This window comes from Oncorhynchus nerka, linkage group LG26 (assembly GCF_034236695.1).
Source record: "Oncorhynchus nerka isolate Pitt River linkage group LG26, Oner_Uvic_2.0, whole genome shotgun sequence".
NCBI lineage: Eukaryota > Metazoa > Chordata > Actinopteri > Salmoniformes > Salmonidae > Oncorhynchus > Oncorhynchus nerka.
The window spans coordinates 44,683,689-44,710,486 of NC_088421.1; the positions used below are offsets into that span (position 1 = coordinate 44,683,689).

Here is a 26,798-nt window from a genome sequence, read left to right on the forward strand (position 1 = left end):
AACGAGAGAGATTTTAGGAGTCTACGTGCAAAACCGCATCCTACTACCTTAATAATAACAACATAGTGCTCTGTTAAAGAGTAGTGCCCTATCAAAGACACACAGGGCCGAAAGCAGTGCACTAGATAGAGAGTAGTAGGGTGTGACTTCAGACGCCCCCTGGATAACGGAACGGGTACAACAATGTGAACGGTATCCTTCTCCTGGTTTCCCTTCAGTTGGTAGAAACCCAACGTCCAACTCATTTAAAGGCCTGTCATGGGGGTTTGCTAGGGATAAAGACACATTGGTTGGTGAGGAGTTAAGGAGAGAGAGAAAGATTCATAATTAAATCAAATCATTTGACACAGTTTCCCCATCACTTTCCCCTGACTGAGTGATAAGAGTATGTCTAGGATGAGCCTCCACAGGGTTTATAAGGCTGATCACAGTCTCTTCCCTCTAGGATGAGCCTCCACAGTTTACAAGGCTGATCAGTCTCTTCCCTCTAGGATGAGCCTCCACAGGGTTTATAAGGCTGATCACTGTCTCTTCCCTCTAGGATGAGCCTCCACAGGGTTTATAAGGCTGATCACTCTCTCTTCCCTCTAGGATGAGCCTCCACAGTTTATAAGGCTGATCACAGTCTCTTCCCTCTAGGATGAGCCTCCACAGGGTTTATAAGGCTGATCACTGTCTCTTCCCTCTAGGATGAGCCTCTACAGGGTTTATAAGGCTGATCACTGTCTCTTCCCTCTAGGATGAGCCTCCACGGGGTTTATAAGGCTGATCACAGTCTCTTCCCTCTAGGATGAGCCTCCACAGGGTTTATAAGGCTGATCACGTGCTTACACTAACACAGAGAGAGGGACAGAAAGAGAGGGGAGAAAAAAAGGACTGGAAGAGGGGATGTAGCTGGCCGACAAGTTGTTTAGACTACCACCGTCTGTCTGTGTGTGTGTTTTAGGACTTAGGCAAATGAACATCATTGCTCTAAATACACAAATAAGTGGTCCACAATGTATCCTGAGAATTAGCTCAGTAGTTTATCAACTGGTCTGTCCGTGCCAGTCTGTCTGAGCTGGGGTTCACACACCCTCTTCCATAGCCTTTAACACTGTCCATCAGCAGGTGTAAATCAAACTTGTGTAAAACCTTTCAAATATAACTTAAGACAATGTTTAGGTACATATATTCATAATAAATCTATGTGAGAAAAAGAAGTAAAAAGGTCCAAACAGTAAGACCAGGATCAGGTCAGAAGAGTCTCTATGGGCAGGCTGTGTGTGTGTGTGTATAGCTCTGTTTGAAAGGTAATCATCAGACAGTGATAAAAGGCTTATTTGTGGAATCATTAAGGATTAGTTTTAGTACAGTGTTGTAAAGTCCCTCCACTCTTTAACTTCCCCCTCAGCAACAACAACAAGTAACAAGCTCTCCGCTGCAGTTGGTTCCACATCCAGATAGTGACACTGATTGGCTGTCAGAATGGTGTGGGGGGGCACAGTGATGTCATAATCAGGCTCTGAGGGAAAAGGAAGTGTAGAATCAAGCCAGTTCAGGGCAGGTGTGAGTGGAGGTGCATAGCGACAGGCTGACGCCAGTAAAACACAGTCATCATCATCATCATTTAGTTCTACAGCGTTTACCACCCCCTCTTCCCTGGTTGCCGTGGGTGACGACCTTTGACTCCTCCCTCCAACACAGAAAGGCCAGTTGACCCCCTCACCATTGACCGCTAACCTCCAGCAGTGGTCTGGACTTCTCAGACAGGTTACAATGTGACAGAGTGAGACAGGAGAGTTAAGAGTGAACCAACAGAGTGAATATAGTAATATAGAACAACAGATTTAGGACCAGCTTCCCCTCCCCATATCCTGTCATTAACCATTAGTGGGGGAAATTAAAAACTGACCCAGGATCAGAGTCTGAGGGCAACTTCATCCTACAGAACACATCAACATATCTACAGACTCTGGAATAGTCCATTACAGATAGGAGAGGGGTGTGTGAGGGGAGGGATTGGGAGAGCTCATTTACAGTGGTTTAGAAAGGGGGAGGGATAGAAATGCCAGGTACAAGGCCATTAGAAGTGGTAACAGGGTTCAGTGGTCAAGGGTCATAGGTGACAGCCTGCACCAGAGGTGACTGGAGATCAGGGGTCAAGGTGAGGGCTCGCAGGGGTTAAAGGTCAAGGGGCCAAAAGGTGACTTAAAAGGCAGTGACACAGTGTAACACAACAACTCTTCTGCTCTCTGTTCATCACCCTGCAATCACGGCAAGTCAGTGGGTCACGGTGAGGAGTCACAGGGGGGGGGGGTTAAAGGCCAAAAGGTGACTTGAAAAAGGTCATAACCCCCCTGCGATCACTGCAGCATCAGCTGCTTTAGGTTGTCGTGGAGGATGGTGTCCTTGACGTCTCGGAACACCAGGCGAATGTTCTCCGTGTTGATGGCTGTGGTGAAGTGGTGGTACAGGGGCTTCTGCGTCACGTCCCTCCTCTTCCCCCGGAAACAGTCCACTAGGAACCTCTGTACGTCCACCAGGCTGTGTGGCTCCCCGGGGTACTCTGGGAAATAGTCCTTGATGGGGACGGAGCGCACCTTGTCCTCCAGAAGGTCTGTCTTGTTGAGGAACAGGATGATGGAGACGTTGGAGAAAACACGATTGTTGACGATCGTCTCGAAGATGTTGAGGGATTCGCTGAGACGGTTGGTTTGACGGTCCTCCATCAAGACCTGGGGGGGTTAGGAGGTTAGGGGAGTAGGGGGTGTGTGTGTGTGTGAAATAGAAAGAGTTTGTGTGTTCAAGTGAGTGTGTACGCATACAAATGATATGTAATTGTATTTAACATCCAAAGACAGGTGAGAGAAAGTGTGTGTGTGAGCTGATTTAAGAGAGTGTTTGTGCATGAATCCAAATTCTTGGTCGTTTAATTTCATTCACAAGGACAGAAACGTGTGTGTGTGTGTGTGTGTAAACCCACCTGGTCATACTCTGAAGAGGAGACGAGGAAGAGGATGGAGGTGACAGAGTCAAAACACTCAAACCATCTCTTTCTCTCTGACCTTTGACCCCCAACGTCCACCATCTTAAATGGAACGTTCTTGATCTCAAAGTCGTACTCGTGGATACCTTTAGTGGGCTTACGGGCCAGGAGAATATCCTGCTGAGTCGGTAGGTAGTCCTGGAGGAGAGAACGAGAGAGAGAGAGAACGAGTGAACGAGAGAGAGAGAACGAGTGAACGAGAGAGAGAGAGAGAACGAGTGAAAGAGAGAACGAGAGAAGAGAGAACGAGTGAACGAGAGAACGAGTGAAAGAGAGAACGAGTGAAAGAGAGAACGAGTGAAAGAGAGAACGAGTGAAAGAGAGAGAGAGAACGAGTGAAAGAGAGAGAGAGAACGAGTGAAAGAGAGAGAGAGAACGAGTGAAAGAGAGAGAGAGAACGAGTGAAAGAGAGCGAGAGAGAGAACGAGTGAAAGAACGAGTGAAAGAGAGCGAGAAAGAGAACGAGTGAAAGAGAGAGAGAGAGAACGAGTGAAAGAGAGAGAGAGAGAACGAGTGAAAGAGAGAGAGAGAGAGAACGAGTGAAAGAGAGCGAGAGAGAGAACGAGTGAAAGAGCGAGAGAGAGAACGAGTGAAAGAGAGAGAGAGAGAACGAGTGAAAGAGAGAGAGAGAGAACGAGTGAAAGAGAGCGAGAGAGAGAACGAGTGAAAGAGAGCGAGAGAGAGAACGAGTGAAAGAGAGCGAGAGAGAGAACGAGTGAAAGAGAGCGAGAGAGAGAGAGTGAGTGAAAGAGAGCGAAAGAGAGAGAACGAGTGAAAAAGAGAGAGAGAACGAGTGAAAGAGCGAGAGAGAGAACGAGTGAAAAGAGAGAGAGAGAGAAGAGTGAAGAGAGCGAGAGAGAGAACGAGTGAAAGAGAGAGAGAGAGAACGAGTGAAAGAGAGAGAGAGAACGAGTGAAAGAGAGAGAGAGAGAAGAGTGAAAGAGAGAGAGAGAGAACGAGTGAAAGAGAGAGAGAGAGAACGAGTGAAAGAGAGAGAGAGAGAACGAGTGAAAGAGAGAGAGAGAGAACGAGTGAAAGAGAGAGAGAGAGAACGAGTGAAAGAGAGAGAGAGAGAACGAGTGAAAGAGAGAGAGAGAACGAGTGAAAGAGAGAGAGAGAGAACGAGTGAAAGAGAGAGAGAGAGAACGAGTGAAAGAGAGAGAGAGAGAACGAGTGAAGAGAGAGAGAGAGAGAACGAGTGAGAGAGAGAACGAGTGAGAGAGAGAACGAGTGAGAGAGAGAACGAGTGAGAGAGAGAACGAGTGAGAGAGAGAACGAGTGAGAGAGAGAACGAGTGAAAGAGAGAGAGAGAGAACGAGTGAAAGAGAGAGAGAGAGAGAGTGAGTGAAAGAGAGAGAGAGAGAACGAGTGAAAGAGAGAGAGAGAGAACGAGTGAAAGAGAGAGAGAGAGAAGAGTGAAAGAGAGAGAGAGAGAACGAGTGAAAGAGAGAGAGAGAGAACGAGTGAAAGAGAGAGAGAGAGAACGAGTGAAAGAGAGAGAGAGAGAACGAGTGAAAGAGAGAGAGAGAGAACGAGTGAAAGAGAGAGAGAGAACGAGTGAAAGAGAGAGAGAGAACGAGTGAAAAGAGAGAGAGAGAACGAGTGAAAGAGAGAGAGAGAACGAGTGAAAGAGAGAGAGAGAACGAGTGAAAGAGAGAGAGAGAACGAGTGAAAGAGAGAGAGAGAACGAGTGAAAGAGAGAGAGAGAGAACGAGTGAAAGAGAGAGAGAGAACGAGTGAAAGAGAGAGAGAACGAGTGAAAGAGAGAGAGAGAACGAGTGAAAGAGAGAGAGAACGAGTGAAAGAGAGAGAGAACGAGTGAAAGAGAGAGAGAGAACGAGTGAAAGAGAGAGAACGAGTGAAAGAGAGAGTGATGGATGGAGAAGGTTGGTACTAACGGATGCCTTTAGTAGACTTACAAGCGAACAGGATATCCTGCTGAGTCGGAGAGAGCGAGTGAATGAGAGAGAGATCTGCTAGCTAACCAGGTAGAACAGATTGTGATGAACACACCCTTCTGTACATCTCCAGCTGTTTGAGCAGCATGTTATCCTGTCCACTTTGTTCAGATGTTGAAATCAAGTGTCCTACCTGATTTATCAGAATGAGAACAAGTTGAAAATTCCTTATATAAGTATTTTTATGAAACACAGACTAGACAGCTAGTATAACAGACTAGACAGCTAGTATAACAGACTAGACGCTAGTATAACAGACTAGACCGCTAGTATAACAGACTAGACCGCTAGTATAACAGACTAGACCGCTAGTATAACAGACTAGACCGCTAGTATAACAGACTAGACCGCTAGTATAACAGACTAGACCGCTAGTATAACAGACTGGCTAAGATGCTGCTAGCGGTATTATATAACAGACCAGACGGCTAGTATAACAGACCAGACGGCTAGTATAACAGACGGCTAGTATAACAGACCAGACGGCTAGTATAACAGACCAGACGGCTAGTATAACAGACCAGACGGCTAGTATAACAGACCAGACGGCTAGTATAACAGACCAGACGGCTAGTATAACAGACTAGACAGCTAGTATAACAGACTGGCTAAGATGCTGCTAGCGGTATTATATAACAGACCAGACGGCTAGTATAACAGACTAGACGGCTAGTATAACAGACTGGCTAAGATGCTGCTAGCGGTATTATATAACAGACCAGACGGCTAGTATAACAGACCAGACGGCTAGTATAACAGACCAGACGGCTAGTATAACAGACCAGACGGCTAGTATAACAGACCAGACGGCTAGTATGCTAGTATAACAGACCAGACGGCTAGTATAACAGACCAGACGGCTAGTATAACAGACCAGACGGCTAGTATAACAGACCAGAGACTAGACCAGCTAGTATAACAGACTAGACGGCTAGTATAACAGACTGGCTAAGATGCTGCTAGCGGTATTACATAACAGACCAGACGGCTAGTATAACAGACTAGACGGCAGTATAGTATAAGACCAGACGGCTAGTATAACAGACCAGACGGCTAGTATAACAGACTAGACGGCTAGTATAACAGACTGGCTAAGATGCTGCTAGCGGTATTATATAACAGACCAGACGGCTAGTATAACAGACTAGACGGCTAGTATAACAGACCAGACGGCTAGTATAACAGACCAGACGGCTAGTATAACAGACCAGACGGCTAGTATAACAGACCAGACGACTAGTATAACAGACTAGACGGCTAGTATAACAGACTGGCTAAGATGCTGCTAGCGGTATTATATAACAGACCAGACGGCTAGTATAACAGACTGGCTAAGAAGCGGTATTATATAACAGACCAGACGGCTAGTATAACAGACCAGACGGCTAGTACAACAGACCAGACGGCTAGTACAACAGACCAGACGGCTAGTATAACAGACCAGACGGCTAGTACAACAGACCAGACGGCTAGTATAACAGACTAGACGGCTAGTATAACAGACTAGACGGCTAGTACAACAGACCAGACGGCTAGTATAACAGACTAGACCGCTAGTATAACAGACTAGACCGCTAGTATAACAGACTAGACAGCTAGTACAACAGTCTGGTTAAGATGCTGCTAGTACAACAGTCTGGTTAAGATGCTGCTAGTACAACAGTCTGGTTAAGATGCTGCTAGTACAACAGTCTGGTTAAGATGCTGCTAGTACAACAGTCTGGTTAAGATGCTGCTAGTACAACAGTCTGGTTAAGATGCTGCTAGTACAACAGTCTGGTTAAGATGCTGCTAGTACAACAGTCTGGCTAAGATGCTGCTAGTACAACAGTCTGGTTAAGATGCTGCTAGTACAACAGTCTGGTTAAGATGCTGCTAGTACAACAGTCTGGTTAAGATGCTGCTAGTACAACAGTCTGGTTAAGATGCTGCTAGTATAACAGACTGGCTAAGATGCTGCTAGCGGTATTATATAACAGACCAGACGGCTAGTATAACAGACTGGCTAAGATGCTGCTAGCGGTATTATATAACAGACCAGACGGCTAGTATAACAGACCAGACGGCTAGTATAACAGACCAGACGGCTAGTATAACAGACCAGACGGCTAGTATAACAGACGAGACGGCTAGTACAACAGACCAGACCGCTAGTACAACAGACTAGACGGCTAGTACAACAGACTAGACGGCTAGTACAACAGACTAGACGGCTAGTACAACAGACTAGACGGCTAGTACAACAGACCAGACGGCTAGTATAACAGACCAGACCGCTAGTATAACAGACCAGACAGCTAGTACAACAGTCTGGTTAAGATGCTGCTAGTACAACAGTCTGGTTAAGATGCTGCTAGTACAACAGTCTGGTTAAGATGCTGCTAGTACAACAGTCTGGTTAAGATGCTGCTAGTACAACAGTCTGGTTAAGATGCTGCTAGTACAACAGTCTGGTTAAGATGCTGCTAGTACAACAGTCTGGTTAAGATGCTGCTAGTACAACAGTCTGGTTAAGATGCTGCTAGTACAACAGTCTGGTTAAGATGCTGCTAGTACAACAGTCTGGTTAAGATGCTGCTAGTACAACAGTCTGGTTAAGATGCTGCTAGTACAACAGTCTGGCTAAGATGCTGCTAGTACAACAGTCTGGTTAAGATGCTGCTAGTACAACAGTCTGGTTAAGATGCTGCTAGTACAACAGTCTGGTTAAGATGCTGCTAGTACAACAGTCTGGTTAAGATGCTGCTAGTATAACAGTCTGGCTAAGAGATGCGGTATTATATAACAGACCAGACGGCTAGTATAACAACAGTCTGGTTAAGTATAACAGACCAGACGGCTAGTATAACAGACCAGACGGCTAGTATAACAGACCAGACGGCTAGTATAACAGACCAGACGGCTAGTATAACAGACTAGACGGCTAGTATAACAGACTAGACGGCTAGTATAACAGACTGGCTAAGATGCTGCTAGCGGTATTATATAACAGACTAGACGGCTAGTATAACAGATAGTCGGCTAGTATGCTAGTACAACAGTCTGGTTAAGATGCTGCTAGTACAACAGACTGGTTAAGATGCTGCTAGTATAACAGACTGGTTAAGATGCTGCTAGTACCAACAGTAACAGACTGGTTAAGATGCTGCTAGTACAACAGTCTGGTTAAGATGCTGCTAGTATAACAGTCTGGTTAAGATGCTGCTAGTACAACAGTCTGGCTAAGATGCTGCTAGTACAACAGTCTGGTTAAGATGCTGCTAGTACAACAGTCTGGTTAAGATGCTGCTAGTATAACAGTCTGGTTAAGATGCTGCTAGTACAACAGTCTGGTTAAGATGCTGCTAGTACAACAGTCTGGTTAAGATGCTGCTAGTAGTACCCGAATGCAGCGCGAGACAAACAGAATTAATTTTCCAGAATCCATGTTCATTGATACTCCTGTTCTAGTAGTGTCAGCTCTGCTCTCAATCTGAGGAGTTGAGACATAAACAGGGTTTCATTAGAAAAGGTTAACTTCTCCTCTATTACAGTATAATAATGTCTCCATGTGTTGTGGTGTCTATATGACCCATTCTGTTGGACCAAACCTCAAATGAAAATAGTGAGGGGAAACCGCTTGTCAGAGAATTCATCTCTCATCTTCGTTGTCGTGAGTGACAGGGGGAGGGGCTTGGTGTGTGTGTGTGACAGGGGGAGGGGCTTGGTGTGTGAGTGACAGGGGGAGGGGCTTGGTGTGTGTGTGTAAATGGGAAGGTGCATACAGCACAGAAGGAACGAATGAGACAAGACCAAAAAGAAAACATGAGAACAAATTGGACATAAAAAAGATATTTACAAACTGAAGGAAGGAAGGAAGGAATGAAGGAAAGAGATCTTTAAACTGAAGGAAGGAAAGAGATCTTTACAAACTGAAGGAAGGAAGGAGATCTTTACAAACTGAAGGAAGGAAAGAGATCTTTACAAACTGAAGGAAGGAAAGAGATCATTACAAACTGAAGGAAGGAGATTGTCACCTAGAGTGAATCTGAAAAATAAATGGAATACTATATCAGTACATCTTTATAGAACTAGTTGTTGAATGTCAGAAAAATCCCAGTTAAAAAAAACATCTTCCCAAAGTGAAGGCAGAATTCGTCTCTCGCTCTCTGTGTATGTGTACGTGTTGTATGTGTTCCATTCCAGAGGAGAATTCCTGACATTCTAGACGCTGTGACATCAAAAGTCAGGCTGCACTGGAAAAGCCATCAGTGAAGTCACCATCAGTATACCAGCCAGAGATACAGAGTTACACACTCCTCATTCTGTGAAGTCACCATCAGGATACCAGCCAGAGATACAGAGTTACACACTCCTCATTCTGTGAAGTCACCATCAGGATACCAGCCAGAGATACAGAGTTACACACTCCTCATTCTGTGAAGTCACCATCAGGATACCAGCCAGAGATACAGAGTTACACACTCCTCATTCTGTGAAGTCACCATCAGGATACCAGCCAGAGATACAGAGTTACACACTCCTCATTCTGTGAAGTCACACTCCTCATTCTGTGAAGTCACCATCAGGATACCAGCCAGAGATACAGAGTTACACACTCCTCATTCTGTGAAGTCACCATCAGGATACCAGCCAGAGATACAGAGTTACACACTCCTCATTCTGTGAAGTCACCATCAGGATACCAGCCAGAGTTACACACTCCTCATTCTGTGAAGTCACCATCAGGATACCAGCCCAGTTACACACTCCTTATTCTGTGAAGTCACCGTCAGGATACCAGCCAGAGATACAGAGTTACACACTCCTCATTCTGTGAAGTCACCATCAGGATACCAGCCAGAGATACAGAGTTACACACTCCTCATTCTGTGAAGTCACCATCAGGATACCAGCCAGAGATACAGAGTTACACACTCCTCATTCTGTGAAGTCACCATCAGGACACCAGCCAGAGATACAGAGTTACACTCCTCATTCTGTGAAGTCACCATCAGGATACCAGCCAGAGATACAGAGTTACACTCCTCATTCTGTGAAGTCACCATCAGGATACCAGCCAGAGATACAGAGTTACACACTCCTCATTCTGTGAAGTCACCATCAGGACACCAGCCAGAGATACAGAGTTACACACTCCTCACTCCTCTGCACTGCCCGTGAAGAACAGGGAGAAAAGTTGAGAAAGACGAGAGAGAGAGAGGTCGGTTTCCCCCTCTTTAGTCAGAAGGAGATCAGGCCTTCGCTGGTAGCACACCCTGACACCTCAGAGAGAGATATGTGAGGAGATGGACAGAACCACAGAGGGAGGAGAGAGAGAGGGACGGCTTCACTTCTCTTTTCATTCTGACTGTTACTTCATCAGCAGTAGTGTATAGAGGCATAAGAGATGGGTGGGACTTACCGGCTGTCCCAGCTTTTCCAAATGATCCAGGAAATACTTCACAGACTCCCCCTGAGAGAGGAGAGGAGAGGAAGAGGAGAGGAAGAGGAGAGGAAGAGGAGAGGAAGAGGAGAGGAAGGAGAGAACATGTCAGATTGGTTCAGTTATTCAGAGTTCAAGCACACTTACTACAGAGGTCATGTTATTCATATTAAAAGTGAATCAACAGTACTGTTGTGTGGGTGGATGTGAAAGGCCAAGGACTCCTTTTAAAACAGGAAGACAAGAAAAGTGTGTTGACCTCTGACTCTCACAGCGCTGCGTGAAAATCAAGGCAATGTGGCGAAACTCTCTTCCTGCGCCCGCCGGACTGAGCAGGAAATGCAGAGATCTCAGAACAAACACACACACACAGCATCTATAAATGAACCCCTGAGTAACAAGCTGCTCAGGAAGCAGCAGAGACAGAACAGAACAAACAGAAGGTGTTTGTGTGTGTCTGTTTAGGCTAAGAGTGTGTGTGTGTGTGTGTGGTGTGTACGCAAGAAAGGAGAGCGAGAAAGACAAAGAGAAACCGAGCTGTGAGGTAACACTACCACGATGCCATAACCCCTAAGAGGAGGCTGAAACCCCAGAAGTACCGCTACCACGAAGCCTTAACCCCCAGGAGGAGGCTCAAACCACAGAGGTACCACTACTAGCATGATGCCTTAACCCCCAGGAGGAGCCTGAAACCATAGAAGTACCACTAGCACGATGCCTTAACCCCCAGGAGGAGGCTGAAACCACAGAGGCAACACTACCACGATGCCTTAACCCCCAGGAGGAGGCTGAAACCACAGAAGTACCACTACCACGTTGCCATAACCCCCCAGGAGGAGGCTGAAACCACAGAGGTACCACTACCACGATGCCATAACTCCCAGGAGGAGGCTGAAACCAGAGGCACCACTAGCAGGATGCCATAACCCCCAGGAGGAGGCTGAAACCACAGAGGTACCACTACTAGCATGATGCCATAACCCCCAGGAGGAGGCTGAAACCAGAGGCACCACTAGCAGCAGGATACAAGGCGAGGGGAGGAGTAGATAGACGACCCCCCCTAAAGAGCCATAGATCACAACACATTCTATTCTAAGGGGAAACCCCCCTCCTCCCACACAACTACACCTGTGGGACTTTCTATTTTGGGCTAACATGGGGGGCATGTGAGGAGCTGTGAAACCAGAGCAGGGGGGGGGGCAACTACTACCAGAAGGACTAGGTAGTGTTTAGACCGTGGCTTTAGATTAGCATCCAGGGGCAAGTGGGAAACCACATCCAAGTCACAAACCACTCAGTTCCAATGTTAATCATCCCACTCGGGGTTCCACTCTGTCACCGGAAACTGTTCAAGTCTCTTGTGTGACTCATACACAACATGGGGGAAAAGACCCCCCCCCAAGACTTCTGCTGTGGTTACAACCCCGAGACTTCAGTCATGGAGATGATCTATTGACATACATAGAACGAACACTGATATACAGAAATAGTTTCTAGAATAAGTGACTGATACTTTCTAAGAGCTAAAACAGGTGTTTTACAGGCCTATTTCTGCTTCCTAAATGGTTAATAAAGTAATTATTACCATCAGTTAATTATCAGATGATGACAGTCTTTCTCCTTTCCTGAGAACAACTTAAGTCTTATTTGAATGTAAGCAGTGTAAAACCCATAGACTGTGTTTAAAGCAGTGTAAAACCCATAGACTGTGTTTAAAGCAGTGTAAAACCCATAGACTGTGTTTAAAGCAGTGTAAAACCCATAGACTGTGTTTAAAGCAGTGTAAAACCCATAGACTGTGTATAAAGCAGTGTAAAACCCATAGACTGTGTATAAAGCAGTGTAAAGCCCATAGACTGTGTTTAAAGCAGTGTAAAACCCATAGACAGTGTTTAAAGCAGTGTAAAACCCATAGACTGTGTTTAAAGCAGTGTAAAGCCCATAGACTGTGTTTAAAGCAGTGTAAAGCCCATAGACAGTGTTTAAACCCATAGACTGTGTTTAAAGCAGTGTAAAACCCATAGACAGTGTTTAAACCCATAGACTGTGTTTAAAGCAGTGTAAACCCCATAGACTGTGTTTAAAGCAGTGTAAACCCCATAGACTGTGTTTAAAGCAGTGTAAAACCCATAGACTGTTTAAAGCAGTGTAAAACCCATAGACTGTGTTCAAAGCAGTGTAAAACCCATAGACTGTGTTTAAAGCAGTGTAAAGCTCATATACTGTGTTTAAAGCAGTGTAAAGCCCATAGACTGTGTTTAAAGCAGTGTAAAACCCATAGACTGTGTATAAAGCAGTGTAAAGCCCATAGACTGTGTTGAAAGTAGTGTAAAGCCCATAGACTGTGTTGAAAGCAGTGTAAAGCCCATAGACTGTGTTGAAAGCAGTGTAAAACCCATAGACTGTGTTCAAAGCAGTGTAAAACCCATAGACTGTGTTTAAAGCAGTGTAAAACCCATAGACTGTGTTTAAAGCAGTGTAAAACCAGTGTAGACAGTCCTAATGGAAGCGTCTCCACAAAATTATTTAAGCGTCCAGTCAGACCACCACCACTGAGCAGAGCAGACCACCGCCACTGAGCAGAGCAGACCACCACCACTGAGCAGAGCAGACCACCGCGGCACCAAAATCACATGGGCCAAACCAATACCGAAGGGGAAGAAAACGGATTAGGTAGAATCCATTGAGAAGTGGTTATTAATTAGAATGGACTAGACCAGCATGACATAACAGAATGTTCTAGGGTGGACTAGGCCAGAATGACATAACAGAATGTTCTAGGGTGGACTAGGCCAGCATGATGGAACAGAATGTTCTAGGGTGGACTAGACCAGAATGACATAACAGAATGTTCTAGGGTGGACTAGGCCAGCATGACATAACAGAATGTTCTAGGGTGGACTAGACCAGCATGACCTAACAGAATGTTCTAGGGTGGACTAGACCAGCATGACATAACAGAATGTTCTAGGGTGGACTAGACCAGCATGACGGAACAGAATGTTCTAGGGTGGACTAGACCAGCATGATGGAACAGAATGTTCTAGGGTGGACTAGACCAGCATGATGGAACAGAATGTTCTAGGGTGGACTAGACCAGCATGATGGAACAGAATGTTCTACGGTGGACTAGACCAGCATGATGGAACAGATTGTTCTAGGGTGGACTAGACCAGCATGATATAATGTTCTAGGGTGGACTAGACCAGCATGATATAATGTTCTAGGGTGGACTAGACCAGAAAGATATAATGTTCTAGGGTGGACTAGACCAGCATGATATGTTCTAGCGTGGACTAGACCAGCATGATATAATGTTCTAGGGTGGACTAGACCAGCATGATATAATGTTCTAGGGTGGACTAGACCAGCATGCTGCAACAGAATGTTCTAGGGTGAACTAGGCCAGGATTGATAGAATGTTCTAGGGTGGACTAGGCCAGGATTGATAGAATGTTCTAGGGTGGACTAGGCCAGGATTGATAGAATGCTCTAGGGTGGACTAAGCCAGGATTGATAGAATGCTCTAGGGTGGACAAGGCCAGGATTGATAGAATGTTCTAGGGTGTACTAGGCCAGGATTGATAGAATGCTCTAGGGTGGACTAGGCCAGGATTGATAGAATGCTCTAGGGTGGAATGGACCAGAATGATAGAATAATATACTGTCCTCTTGTCCCAACAACCAGCTGAAGCAACATGACATTCTCTAGTCTATCTAACATAACCCATCTGACCTGGTATACTGCTGACCACATAGACGCATGTGTGTGAGTTCGTCAGTGCTTTCGCTTCCCCTGCGTTCCCCTACTCAGTAAAGCAACGGTGTGACGCATGCCGAACACAGACACATGCGTAAGGAAACCACATCCCCCCCCAGCCCCGCCTCCACTCTGCCGTCATGCTGATATCTACTACTAGGCTCTGGTGAGGCAGGTGGAAGATCAACTGTCACCAACTGTCAAAATATCTCTAGAATGAGGAGGGTCAAAGGACAAGGTAACCACGATGGGTTACTGTGGTTACGGTCTCCGAGGTGACTGGAAGCTGAAGAGAAGCCTGTAGTCAGTGTGTTCTGCTACTAACACAGTACGTGTAGTTAGACTAGCGTCCATATAGGGATTTTGGGTTCGATACAGATTCCCAATGTTTTGGTCTGTTGATATACTGTTTAACAGGTGGAAATGAAAAACATGTTTCCACAAAACGTTCTCATAAATTACCATCCAATTGTCCAAGAAATGCTTCAAATGTTGATTTCGTACATTGTGACATTAATGACAGAACGACCACAGTGTGCAGATCAGCATGAGACACAGATCAGATTCCCCCTTTTCCATCCTTATTGAATATCAGGTATTCGTGATAATTAACACACATCAATAGGCTGTATTGTAAAAAATAAAACAGTTGTGTTGACTGCTATTACCACAGGGCTCAATATATTCTCTGTAGAGTTGACTGCTACTACCACAGGGCTCAATATATTCTCTGTAGAGTTGACTGCTACTACCACAGGGCTCAATATATTCTCTGTAGAGTTGACTGCTACTACCACAGGGCTCAATATATTCTCTGTAGAGTTGACTGCTGCTACCACAGGGCTAATATATTCTCTGTAGTGTTGACTGCTACTACCACAGGGCTCAATATATTCTCTGTAGAGTTGACTGCTACTACCACAGGGCTCAATATATTCTCTGTAGTGTTGACTGCTACTACCACAGGGCTCAATATATTCTCTGTAGAGTTGACTGCTACTACCACAGGGCTCAATATATTCTCTGTAGAGTTGACTGCTACTACCACAGGGCTCAATATATTCTCTGTAGAGTTGACTGCTACTACCACAGGGCTCAATATATTCTCTGTAGAGTTGACTGCTACTACCACAGGGCTCAATATATTCTCTGTAGAGTTGACTGCTACTACCACAGGGCTCAATATATTCTCTGTAGAGTTGACTGCTGCTACCACAGGGCTCAATATATTCTCTGTAGAGTTGACTGCTACTACCACAGGGCTCAATATATTCTCTGTAGTGTTGACTGCTGCTACCACAGGGCTCAATATATTCTCTGTAGAGTTGACTGCTACTACCACAGGGCTCAATATATTCTCTGTAGAGTTGACTGCTACTACCACAGGGCTCAATATATTCTCTGTAGAGTTGACTGCTACTACCACAGGGCTCAATACATTCTCTGTAGAGTTGACTGCTACTACCACAGGGCTCAATATATTCTCTGTAGTGTTGACTGCTACTACCACAGGGCTCAATACATTCTCTGTAGTGTTGACTGCTACTACCACAGGGCTAATATATTCTCTGTAGAGTTGACTGCTACTACCACAGGGCTCAATACATTCTCTGTAGTGTTGACTGCTACTACCACAGGGCTCAATACATTCTCTGTAGTGTTGACTGCTACCACCACAGGGCTCAATACATTCTCTGTAGTGTTGACTGCTACCACCACAGGCCTCAATATATTCTCTGTAGAGTTGACTGCTACTACCACAGGGCTCAATACATTCTCTGTAGAGTTGACTGATACTACCACAGGGCTCAATACATTCTCTGTAGAGTTGACTGATACTACCACAGGGCTCAATACATTCTCTGTAGAGTTGACTGATACTACCACAGGGCTCAATACATTCTCTGTAGAGTTGACTGCTACTACCACAGGGCTAATATATTCTCTGTAGTGTTGACTGCTACTACCACAGGGCTAATACATTCTCTGTAGTGTTGACCGCTACTACCACAGGGCTAATATATTCTCTGTAGTGTTGACCGCTACTACCACAGGGCTCAATACATTCTCTGTAGAGTTGACTGCTACTACCACAGGGCTCAATACATTCTCTGTAGAGTTGACTGCTACTACCACAGGGCTCAATATATTCTCTGTAGAGTTGACTGCTACTACCACAGGGCTCAATATATTCTCTGTAGAGTTGACTGCTACTACCACAGTGCTCAATACATTCTCTGTAGAGTTGACTGCTACTACCACAGGGCTCATACATTCTCTGTAGTGTTGACTGCTACTACCACAGGGCTAATATATTCTCTGTAGTGTTGACTGCTGCCACCACAGGGCTAATATATTCTCTGCAGTGTTGACTGCTGCCACCACAGGGCTAATATATTATCTACAGTGTTGACTGCTGCCACCACAGGGCTAATATATTATCTACAGTGTTGACTGCTGCCACCACAGGGCTAATATATCTGTAGAATTTTGAGGAACCCGACTGGCCTGGGCTGACAGACTGTGGGAGATGTGTGGTAGTAGTAGTTGACGTCATTGTCCCACAATGGGAAATTGGTCTCAGCAATTTAAAAAGACATGACAACAGGAATCATAACCGAAAATACATATCAAAACTGTGTGTGGCCCAATCAGATGGGGAGCGTGCTGGCTGTCGGTCCAATCAGATGGGGAGCGTGCTGGCTGTCGGTCCAATCAGATGGGGAGCGTGCTGGCTGTCGGTCCAATCAGATGGGGAGCGTGCTGGCTGTCGGTCCAATCAGATGGGGAGCGTGCTGGCTGTCGGTCCAATCAGATGGGGAGCGTGCTGGCTGTCGGTCCAATCAGATGGGGAGCGTGCTGGCTCTCGGTCCAATCAGATGGGGAGCGTGCTGGCTCTCGGTCCAATCAGATGGGGAGCGTGCTGGCTCTCGGTCCAATCAGATGGGGAGCGTGCTGGCTCTCGGTCCAATCAGATGGGGAGCGTGCTGGCTCTCGGTCCAATCAGATGGGGAGCGTGCTGGCTCTCGGTCCAATCAGATGGGGAGCGTGCTGGCTCTCGGTCCAATCAGATGGGGAGCGTGCTGGCTCTCTTGTGATGGGCCGGTGTTGCACAGAGACCAAGGTCTAATCACAGCTCAACATTCCTTTATGGATCATTCCCCCCCCCCGTTTCTCCTCTCCTCTATTCTTTCATCCCCTTTTTTACATCTCCAACCCTCTTTCACCCCCCCCCCCCCACACACACATTCTCTCTTTTACAGGTCTTAGCCTCAGTCTTTCCCTTCCTCCTGGTAGTGTAACTCAGACGAGGGGAAAGGGCCATTTCAGGTCTCAGCTGAAACACTGTAGCGACCGCATCTACTGGCCATTAAACTAGACAGTTCCTCTATTAATGGCTTCTGGGATTGCTGCTGCTGCAACACACACACACACACACTGGTCCCCGGACATGACAGTGAGCAGCAGCCTTCCCAGAGAGATGGGGGAGGGAGAGAGAGATGGGGGAGGGAGAGAGAGATGGGGGTCAAGATGGCATGCTTGAACTCCACTTATCCCTGGTACCAACACCACCACCACCACCAGAGAGCAGGAGGGTGAAGGAGAGAAAGAACGAGGGAGAGAGAAACTAAACAAAACCCCTTTGTGTGCTGCAATCCAGGGAGCACGTGTCCCGAGTGCCAAACATGTCAGGCTTCCTGCTTTCACAACCTCTCGAACACACACACACACACACACACACAGAAACAAACACACACACAGAAACAAACACACACAAACACACACAAACACGTATTAAAGCCTCTCAGACATGCTGTCTGCAGAACAGGACTTGATCTTGATGCTTTAAGTAAACATTCCCCAGCCCTTATTCCCTTTCACCCCTATCCCCCGCCCCCTCTTCCCTATCCCCCGCCCCCTCTTCCCTATCCCCCCGCCCCCTCTTCCCTATCCCCCGCCCCTCTCTTCCTTATCCTAGGTGTTGTATAATCCTAATCCACAGCCTCAGACCTGTTCTCCTCTCCACTGAAGGCTTTATAGTGTTCTGTTACAAGCCACGCCCTCATTGACATGGGATCCGTTGAGGGTCCAATCAACGCAGGGCAAGAGTTAGAAGCGGAGCGTATAGAATAGATTATGTGAGAATGTATACTACATATGAACATTAAAAACGTTGGTGTGGTTCTCTCTCTCTCTGTGGTTCTCTCTCCCTCTCCCTCCTGCAACAGTTGATTCCTCTCTGCTCCACTCTACATCGGAGACTAAGGGGAGGGAGGGAGGGAGGGCAAGAAAGGGCATTGTTTTCATTTTCTATGGTTGACTTGATTTGTGTGTGAGTTAGCATTTTCTCCACACACAAACACTGATAGTGTGTGAGAGCAGCAAGCTCAGAAGCCATTAGTAGTGGTTTAAGGGCAGTAGAGATGCAGTCTGTTTTCAAATCAAATTTTATGCGCAGAATACACCAGATGTGAACTTTACCGTGAAATGCTTTCTTACGAGCAATTTTCCCACCAGTGCGGAGTTAAAAAGTAAGACATTTAAAAATTAAAAAGCACCATTGGTCATTAGCCTGTAAAATGTCTGCTATCCCCTCCAGCGCCATTAAACTCTTTGTTTTAAATAAATGATTCCACTTTAAGATTAAACGACAAAAATAAGGTATAATATTTTATATTACCATACACAATATAAACGTGATGTATTTATTTGATAAACAGACCACAAACAGCCCTAAGCATCAAACGCAACGTAAATTCGGACTCAACTTTGAGCCTCTCTAAAATGTTAACCCTCCTCTTAATGGTGAACTGAGTGTCCATTCTGTGTCAGCTTTGGGGACAGACAGAACAACCCCATGTACAAAGACCAACAGAAAGTGGTGAACTGAGTGTCCATTCTGTGTCAGCTTTGGGGACAGACAGAACAACCCAATGTACAAAGACCATCAGAAAGTGGTGAACTGAATGTCCATTCTGTGTCAGCTTTGGAGAAGTGAGAGTGCGTATTAGCAGAACTGGGAGGGAGTATGGCGTGCTGCGGTTCTGTCACACCTCGGTCTCAGATGACAGCCTCCCTGGGATGAGTGAGTTGGCAGAGGACAGCTAACAGACAGACTAGCAGAAACCCATTTAGAACCCATGGTAAAAAAAACATCACCAGGGAATCAGTTGTGGGTTTAGCAGGAATCAGGAAGTACACCTCACACAACTGGTTTCAATGGCTCAGTTGAATATTAGTAAACAGAAGGTCTTATTTCCTGACTTCTTGGTATAGGTGTTCCTTCATAGGAGATTTTACAGCAGAAAACCCTCCAGAGACAAACAGTGAGTCAGCTGGTTGGAGCGTGTTCATTTGTATGCACCATCAGAGTGGTGGGGTGGATTTCTACACTGGCCACTTGTAGCGAATGTATACAGTTGAAGGCGGAAGTTTACATACACCTTAGCCAAATACATTTAAACTGTTTTTCCACAATTCCTGACAAAAATTCCCTGTCTTAGGTCAGTTAGGATCACCACTTTATTTTAAGAATGTGAAATGTCAGAATAATAGTAGAGAGAAAGATTTACTTCAGCTTTTATTTCTTTCATCACATCACACTTTCATCACCCTGTGGGTCAGAACTTTACAAACCCAATATTTGGTAGCATTGTCTTTAAAATGTTTAACTTGGGTCAAACATTTTGGGTAGCCTGCCACAAGCTTCCCACAATAAGTTGGGTGAATTTTGGCCCATTCCTCCTGACAGAGCTGGTGTAACTGAGTCAGGTTTGTAGGCCTCCTTGCTCGCACACGTTTTTTTCAGTTCTGCCCACAAATGTTCTATTGGATTGAGGTCAGGACATTGTTGTCCTTAGAACATTTTTCCACAACTTTGGAATTATGCTTGGGGTCATTGTCCATTTGGAAGACTCATTTGCGACAAAGCTTTAACTTCCTGACTGATGTCTTGAGATGTTGCTTCAATATATCCACATAATTTTCCTGCCTCATGATGTCGTCTATTTTATGAAGTGCACCAGTCCCTCCTGCAGCAAAGCATCCCCACAACATGATGCTGCCACCCCCGTGCTTCACGGTTGGGATGGTGTTCTTTGGCTTGCAAGCCTCCCCCTTTTTCCTCCAAACATAACAATGGTCATTATGGCCAAACAGTTCTATTTTTGTTTCATCAGACCAGAGGACATTTCTCCAAAAAAGTACGATCTTTGTCCCCATGTGTAGTTGCAAACCGTAGTCTTGCTTTTTAATGGCATTTTTGGAGCAGTGGCTTCTTCCTTGCTGAGCGGCCTTTCAGGTTATGTCGATATAGGACTCATTTTACTGTGGATATAGATACTTTTGTACCTGTTTCCTCCAGCATTTTCACAAGGTTCTTTGCTGTTGTTCTGGGATTGATTTGCACTTTTTGCACCAAAGTACGTTCATCTCTAGGAGACAGAACGCGTCTCCTTCCTGAGTAGTATGACGGCTGCGTGGTCCCATGGTGTTTATACTTGCGTACTATTGTTTGTACAAATGAACGTGGTACCTTCAGGCGTTTGGAAATTGCTCCCAAGGATGAACCAGACATGTGGAGGTCTACAATTTTTTTCTGAGGTCTTGGCTGATTTCTTTTGATTTTCCCATGATGTCAAGCAAAGAGGCAATGAGTTTGAAGGTAGGCCTTGAAATACATCCACAGGTACACCTCCATTTGACTCAAATTATGTCATTTAGCCTATCAGAAGCTTCTAAAGACATAACATAAGTTTCTGGAATTTTCCAAGCTGTAGATTACAACATTGGCCCCTTATAGTGAATACCAGACAATAGATTACCACACTGGCCCCTTGTAGTGAATACCAGACAATAGATTACAACACTGGCCCCTTGTAGTGAATACCTGACAATAGATTACCACACTGGCCCCTTGTAGTGAATACCAGACAATAGATTACCACACTGGTCCCTTGTAGTGAACACCAGACAATAGATTACAACACTGGCCCCTTGTAGTGAATACCAGACAATAGATTACCACACTGGCCCCTTGTAGTGAATACCAGACAATAGATTACCACACTGGCCCCTTGTAGTGAATACCAGACAATAGATTACAACACTGGCCCCTTGTAGTGAATACCAGACAATAGATTACAACCTTGTAGTGAATACCAGACACATAGTGAATTACAACACTGGCCCCTTATAGTGAATACCAGACAATAGATTACCACACTGGCCCCTTGTAGCCCCTTGTAGTGAATACCAGACAATAGATTACCACACTGGCCCCTTGTAGTGAATACCAGACAATAGATTACCACACTGGCCCCTTGTAGTGAATACCAGACAATAGATTACAACACTGGCCCCTTGTAGTGAATACCAGACAATAGATTACCACACTGGCCCCTTGTAGTGAATACCAGACAATAGATTACCACACTGGCCCCTTGTAGTGAATACCAGACAATAGATTACAACACTGGCCCCTTGTAGTGAATACCAGACAATAGATTACAACACTGGTCCCTTGTAGTGAATACCAGACAATAGACTGGCCCCTTGTAGTGAATACCAGACAATAGATTACAACACTGGCCACTTGTATAGATTACAACACTGGCCACTTGTAGTGAATACCAGACAATAGATTACCACACTGGCCCCTTGTAGTGAATACCAGACAATAGATTACAACACTGGCCCCTTGTAGTGAATACCTGACAATAGATTACCACACTGGCCCCTTGTAGTGAATACCAGACAATAGATTACCACACTGGTCCCTTGTAGTGAATACCAGACAATAGATTACAACACTGGACAATAGATTACAACACTGGCCCCGTGTAGTGAATACCAGACAATAGATTACCACACTGGTCCCTTGTAGTGAATACCTGACAATAGATTACAACACTGGCCACTTGTAGTGAATACCAGACAATAGATTACCACACTGGCCACTTGTAGTGAATACCAGACAATAGATTACCACACTGGTCCCTTGTAGTGAATACCAGACAATAGATTACAACACTGGCCCCCTGTAGTGAATACCAGACAATAGATTACCACACTGGTCCCTTGTAGTGAATACCAGACAATAGATTACAACACTGGCCCCTTGTAGTGAATACCAGACAATAGATTACAACACTGTCCACTTGTAGTGAATACCAGACAATAGATTACAACACTGGCCACTTGTAGTGAATACCAGACAATAGATTACCACACTGGTCCCTTGTAGTGAACACATGACATTGGAACTACAGATAGGATGACTCAACATATGTCTGGTAAACCCGGCTGAAGAGAAAACATTTTAGAGACCACCACCCCTTGTAGTGTAGTGTCTGAGGGTCAAGCAATAGGGCTGGTTTCCACGACACATTTTTTAGCCTAGTCCTAGAATAAAAATATTCTCAGTTGAAAAGTGATTCTTAGTCCAAACCCATAGTCTTAAATCTGTGGTTTAATCTGGCCCCTAAATACCGTAACAGTGAACAAGGCAGCTGAAATGTCACCATGCATCTAGGAAAGCCACTCCTGATGTAGGGCAGACACTGGATGTATTGGGGTGGAGGGGGACTGGTCCTTTAACAGTGTGTGTGTTGACTCTGTCTGCTCTATGTTTAATCATGATGAGAGAGAGGGGGATGAGGGACTGGAGCTGGAGGAGGCTTGGTGACTGTCTGCTCTATGTTTAATCATGATAAGAGAGAGGGGGATGAGGGACTGGAGCTGGAGGAGGCTTGGTGACTGTCTGCTCTATGTTTAATCATGATGAGAGAGAGGAGGATGAGGGACTGGAGCTGGAGGAGCCTTGGTGACTGTCTGCTCTATGTTTAATCATGGTGAGAGAGAGGGGGATGAGGGACTAGTCCTTTAACAGTGTGTGTGAGAGAGGGGGATGAGGGACTGGAGCTGGAGGAGGCTTGGTGACCGTCTGCTCTATGTTTAATCATGATGAGAGAGAGGGGGATGAGGGACTGGGCATAAACTGAATGAGTAATGGTAGTTTCCAGAGTAAAAAGAACATCAGTTCCAGTTTGGAGAATCCCCTGCTCAGTCCTCAGTACAGCTATTGATCATCAACAAGAGACCGACACACTGCTTTACAAGCCAACACTAAGACCACCGAGAGAGAGGAGGGGGGGGGGGAGCAACAGAGAGACAGCGACAGACCGAGTCCAACACTCAATTACTCTGTGCTCATCATTCCAGCTGCAGGCCCCTTTGTTGGTTGTATGTGCGTGTGTGTGTGTGTGTGTGTGTGCAAGCCCCTTCGTGTGTGTGTGTGCAAGCCCCTTCGTGTGTGTGTGTGTGTGTGCAAGCCCCTTCGTGTGTGTGTGTGTGCAAGCCCCTTCGTGTGTGTATGTGTGTGTGTGTGTGTGCAAGCCCCTTCGTGTGTGTATGTGTGCAAGCCCCTTCGTGTGTGTGTGTGTGTGTGCAAGCCCCTTCGTGTGTGTGTGTGTGCAAGCCCCTTCGTGTGTGTGTGTGTGTGTGTGTGTGTGTGCAAGCCCCTTCGTGTGTGTGTGTGTGTGTGCAAGCCCCTTCGTGTGTGTGTGTGTGCAAGCCCCTTCGTGTGTGTGTGTGTGTGTGTGTGCAAGCCCCTTCGTGTGTGTGTGTGTGTGTGTGCAAGCCCCTTCGTGTGTGTGTGTGTGTGTGTGTGTGCAAGCCCCTTCGTGTGTGTGTGTGTGTGTGTGTGTGTGCAAGCCCCTTCGTGTGTGTGTGTGTGTGTGTGTGTGTGCAAGCCCCTTCGTGTGTGTGTGTGTGTGCAAGCCCCTTCGTGTGTGTGTGTGTGTGCAAGCCCCTTCGTGTGTGTGTGTGTGTGTGTGCAAGCCCCTTCGTGTGTGTGTGTGTGTGTGTGCAAGCCCCTTCGTGTGTGTGTGTGTGTGTGTGCAAGCCCCTTCGTGTGTGTGTGTGTGTGTGTGCAAGCCCCTTCGTGTGTGTGTGTGTGTGTGCAAGCCCCTTCGTGTGTGTGTGTGTGCAAGCCCCTTCGTGTGTGTGTGTGTGTGTGTGTGTGCAAGCCCCTTCGTGTGTGTGTGTGTGTGTGCAAGCCCCTTCGTGTGTGTGTGTGTGTGTGCAAGCCCCTTCGTGTGTGTGCAAGCCCCTTCGTGTGTGTGTGTGTGTGCAAGCCCCTTCGTGTGTGTGTGTGTGTGTGCGCAAGCCCCTTCGTGTGTGTGTGTGTGTGTGTGCAAGCCCCTTCGTGTGTGTGTGTGTGCAAGCCCCTTCGTGTGTGTGTGTGTGTGTGTGCAAGCCCCTTCGTGTGTGTGTGTGTGTGTGTGTGTGTGTGTGCAAGCCCCTTCGTGTGTGTGTGTGTGTGCAAGCCCCTTCGTGTGTGTGTGTGTGTGCAAGCCCCTTCGTGTGTGTGTGTGTGTGCAAGCCCCTTCGTGTGTGTGTGTGTGTGTGCAAGCCCCTTCGTGTGTGTGTGCAAGACCCTTCGTGTGTGTGTGTGTGTGTGCAAGCCCCTTCGTGTGTGTGTGTGTGTGTGTGTGTGTGTGTGTGTGTGTGTGTGTGCAAGCCCCTTGTGTGTGTGTGTGTGTGTGTGTGTGTGTGTGTGTGTGTGTGTGTGTGTGTGCAAGCCCCTTCGTGTGTGTGTGTGTGTCTCTCTCTCACACACACGTCTCTATCCATGTGTGTGTTTCTCTAAGTGTGTCCTCACCAGTTGGAACTCCCTGCGTCTGTCGTAGGCGTCCTGGATGCCCGCGTCGGCCCACAGGGCCCGGATGGAGGGCAGGTACTGCAGGAAGACCTTGGTCTCCACCATGCCGTGGGCCATCCTGGCCGACCTCGTGTCAAACGCCATCATGGTCTCTCCGTGCCTCTGGTTGGACGCCTCTCCCCACGGTATGTGGAGCTTTCCTCTGGCATCCACCAACACACGCACCCCTGGGAGGGAGAGAGTTGAGTGACTGTGTTAGCCAACTGAGCTAATGACTAGGCATGAAGTAGATTAAGTAGAAGGACATGCTTCCAACAAACAGCCCTGGAGAGAGAGACAGCGGGAGCGAGGTTTACGGTCGCACAAACAAACCCGTTTCTTCTGTATAGCCAAACTGGCGTAGCAGTAAAACATCCTGTCGTGTCGTGTCCCTTGTATATATTGTTTTTTTTCTCGTTTTTACATATTTTTCTTTGCATATATTTTAAAACATTTTGCTAAACCTCAACTTCTAAATACTCTCCTGCAACCCGCCTCACCCAATGTAGCTATTTTTCCTAAAGTATTTATATTTACTTCGGATCCGGAACCCCTCAACTGAAGCTAGCCAGCTAACTACCAGCTATCAGTCAGCAAAACATTGCTAGCGGTCTTCAGCTAACCGGTCATCAGCTAACCTTTAGCTCGGAAAGCTCTCGCCAGTTCGAACAACGCGACTCTAACCAGAGCATAACGGACCTATTTATTTTTTTATCCCCGGATTCCCACCGCAAACGGAAAATTTTTCAGCTGGATCTTTACAACTAGCCATCTAGCTAAACCGCAACCCCGGATGATTACTCCTGGCTAGCGTTTCCACCCACTTAGCTTTAAGCTAGCCCGGCCAGAGCCCCTGTGCTACCACCGTAGAATACTCCTGGGCTACAATACCCGGACCCACGACCGGTCTATCGATGTCACCGCATGAAGAGGAATAAACAGACTCACCCCATCGCGACGTCCCCCAAAGGCTAACTCTCTAGCCCTTGCTATCTCCTTGCTTGCTAACTCGGCCTGCTAACTGCTAGCTTGTTTAGCCCTGGTTCACTAACTGCTACCTTGTTTAGCCCTGTTAGCTTGTTAGCACAGGCCTGCTAACCGTCTGAATCGCCGCGTCCCAAACACTCACTGGAGCCATATTTACTTTCTCTTTTCGATTTTTAATTTGTTTATACCTTCCGGTAACCTGCCTCACCCAATGTGATACGGAACCGCTATTATTTTTAATTTTTAGAACACACGCAAGAACCTCCAGAAGCTAACCAGCTAACTAGCTACAAGCTATTTAGTCATTGTTAGTTTTTTTAAAACCTGGATAACACTCGCCAGTCCAGCTTCCCTGCCCCATCCACCGCTGCCCCCTGGACACTGATCTCTTGGCTACATAGCTGATGCACGCTGGACTGGCCATTTTACCTGCTGTTGTTGTGCTAGCTGATTAGCTGTTGTTGTCTCACCTACTGTTTTAGCTAGCTCTCCCAATTCAACACCTGTGATTACTGTATGCCTCGCTGTATGTCTCTCTCAAATGTCAATATGCCTTGTATACTGTTGTTCAGGTTAGTTATCATTGTTTTAGTCCACAATGGAGCCCCTAGTTCCACTCTTCATACCCCTGATACCTCCTTTGTCCCACCTCCCACACATGCGGTGACCTCACCCATTACAACCAGCATGTCCAGAGACACAACCTCTCTCATCATCACCCAGTGCCTGGGCTTACCTCCGCTGTACCCGCACCCCACCATACCCGTCTGCACATTATGCCCTGAATATATTCTACCATGCCCAGAAACCTGCTCCTCTTATTCTCTGTCCCCAACGCTCTAGGCGACCAGTTTTGATAGCCTTTAGCCGCACCCTCATACTACTCCTTCTCTGCTCCGCGGGTGATGTGGAGGTAAACCCAGGACCTGCATGTCCCC

General features: G+C 46.3%; 1 protein-coding gene across 1 annotated transcript in view; it reads right to left on the minus strand.

Annotated features, from left to right (window-relative positions):
* Nucleotides 1–477: 477 nt before the first annotated feature.
* The window catches only part of gna13b (guanine nucleotide binding protein (G protein), alpha 13b), a 46,881-nt gene continuing 20,560 nt past the window's right edge, over nt 478–26,798 (minus strand). Inside the window, exons 2-5 of the mRNA XM_065010799.1 lie at nt 24,835–25,061; nt 10,391–10,441; nt 2,966–3,166; nt 478–2,717 (exon numbers count right to left, since the gene is read on the minus strand). Of these exons, the coding sequence (XP_064866871.1) occupies nt 2,346–2,717; nt 2,966–3,166; nt 10,391–10,441; nt 24,835–25,061 (851 nt within the window). The 3' untranslated portion in view covers nt 478–2,345. The remainder of the gene's footprint in view (nt 2,718–2,965; nt 3,167–10,390; nt 10,442–24,834; nt 25,062–26,798) is intronic.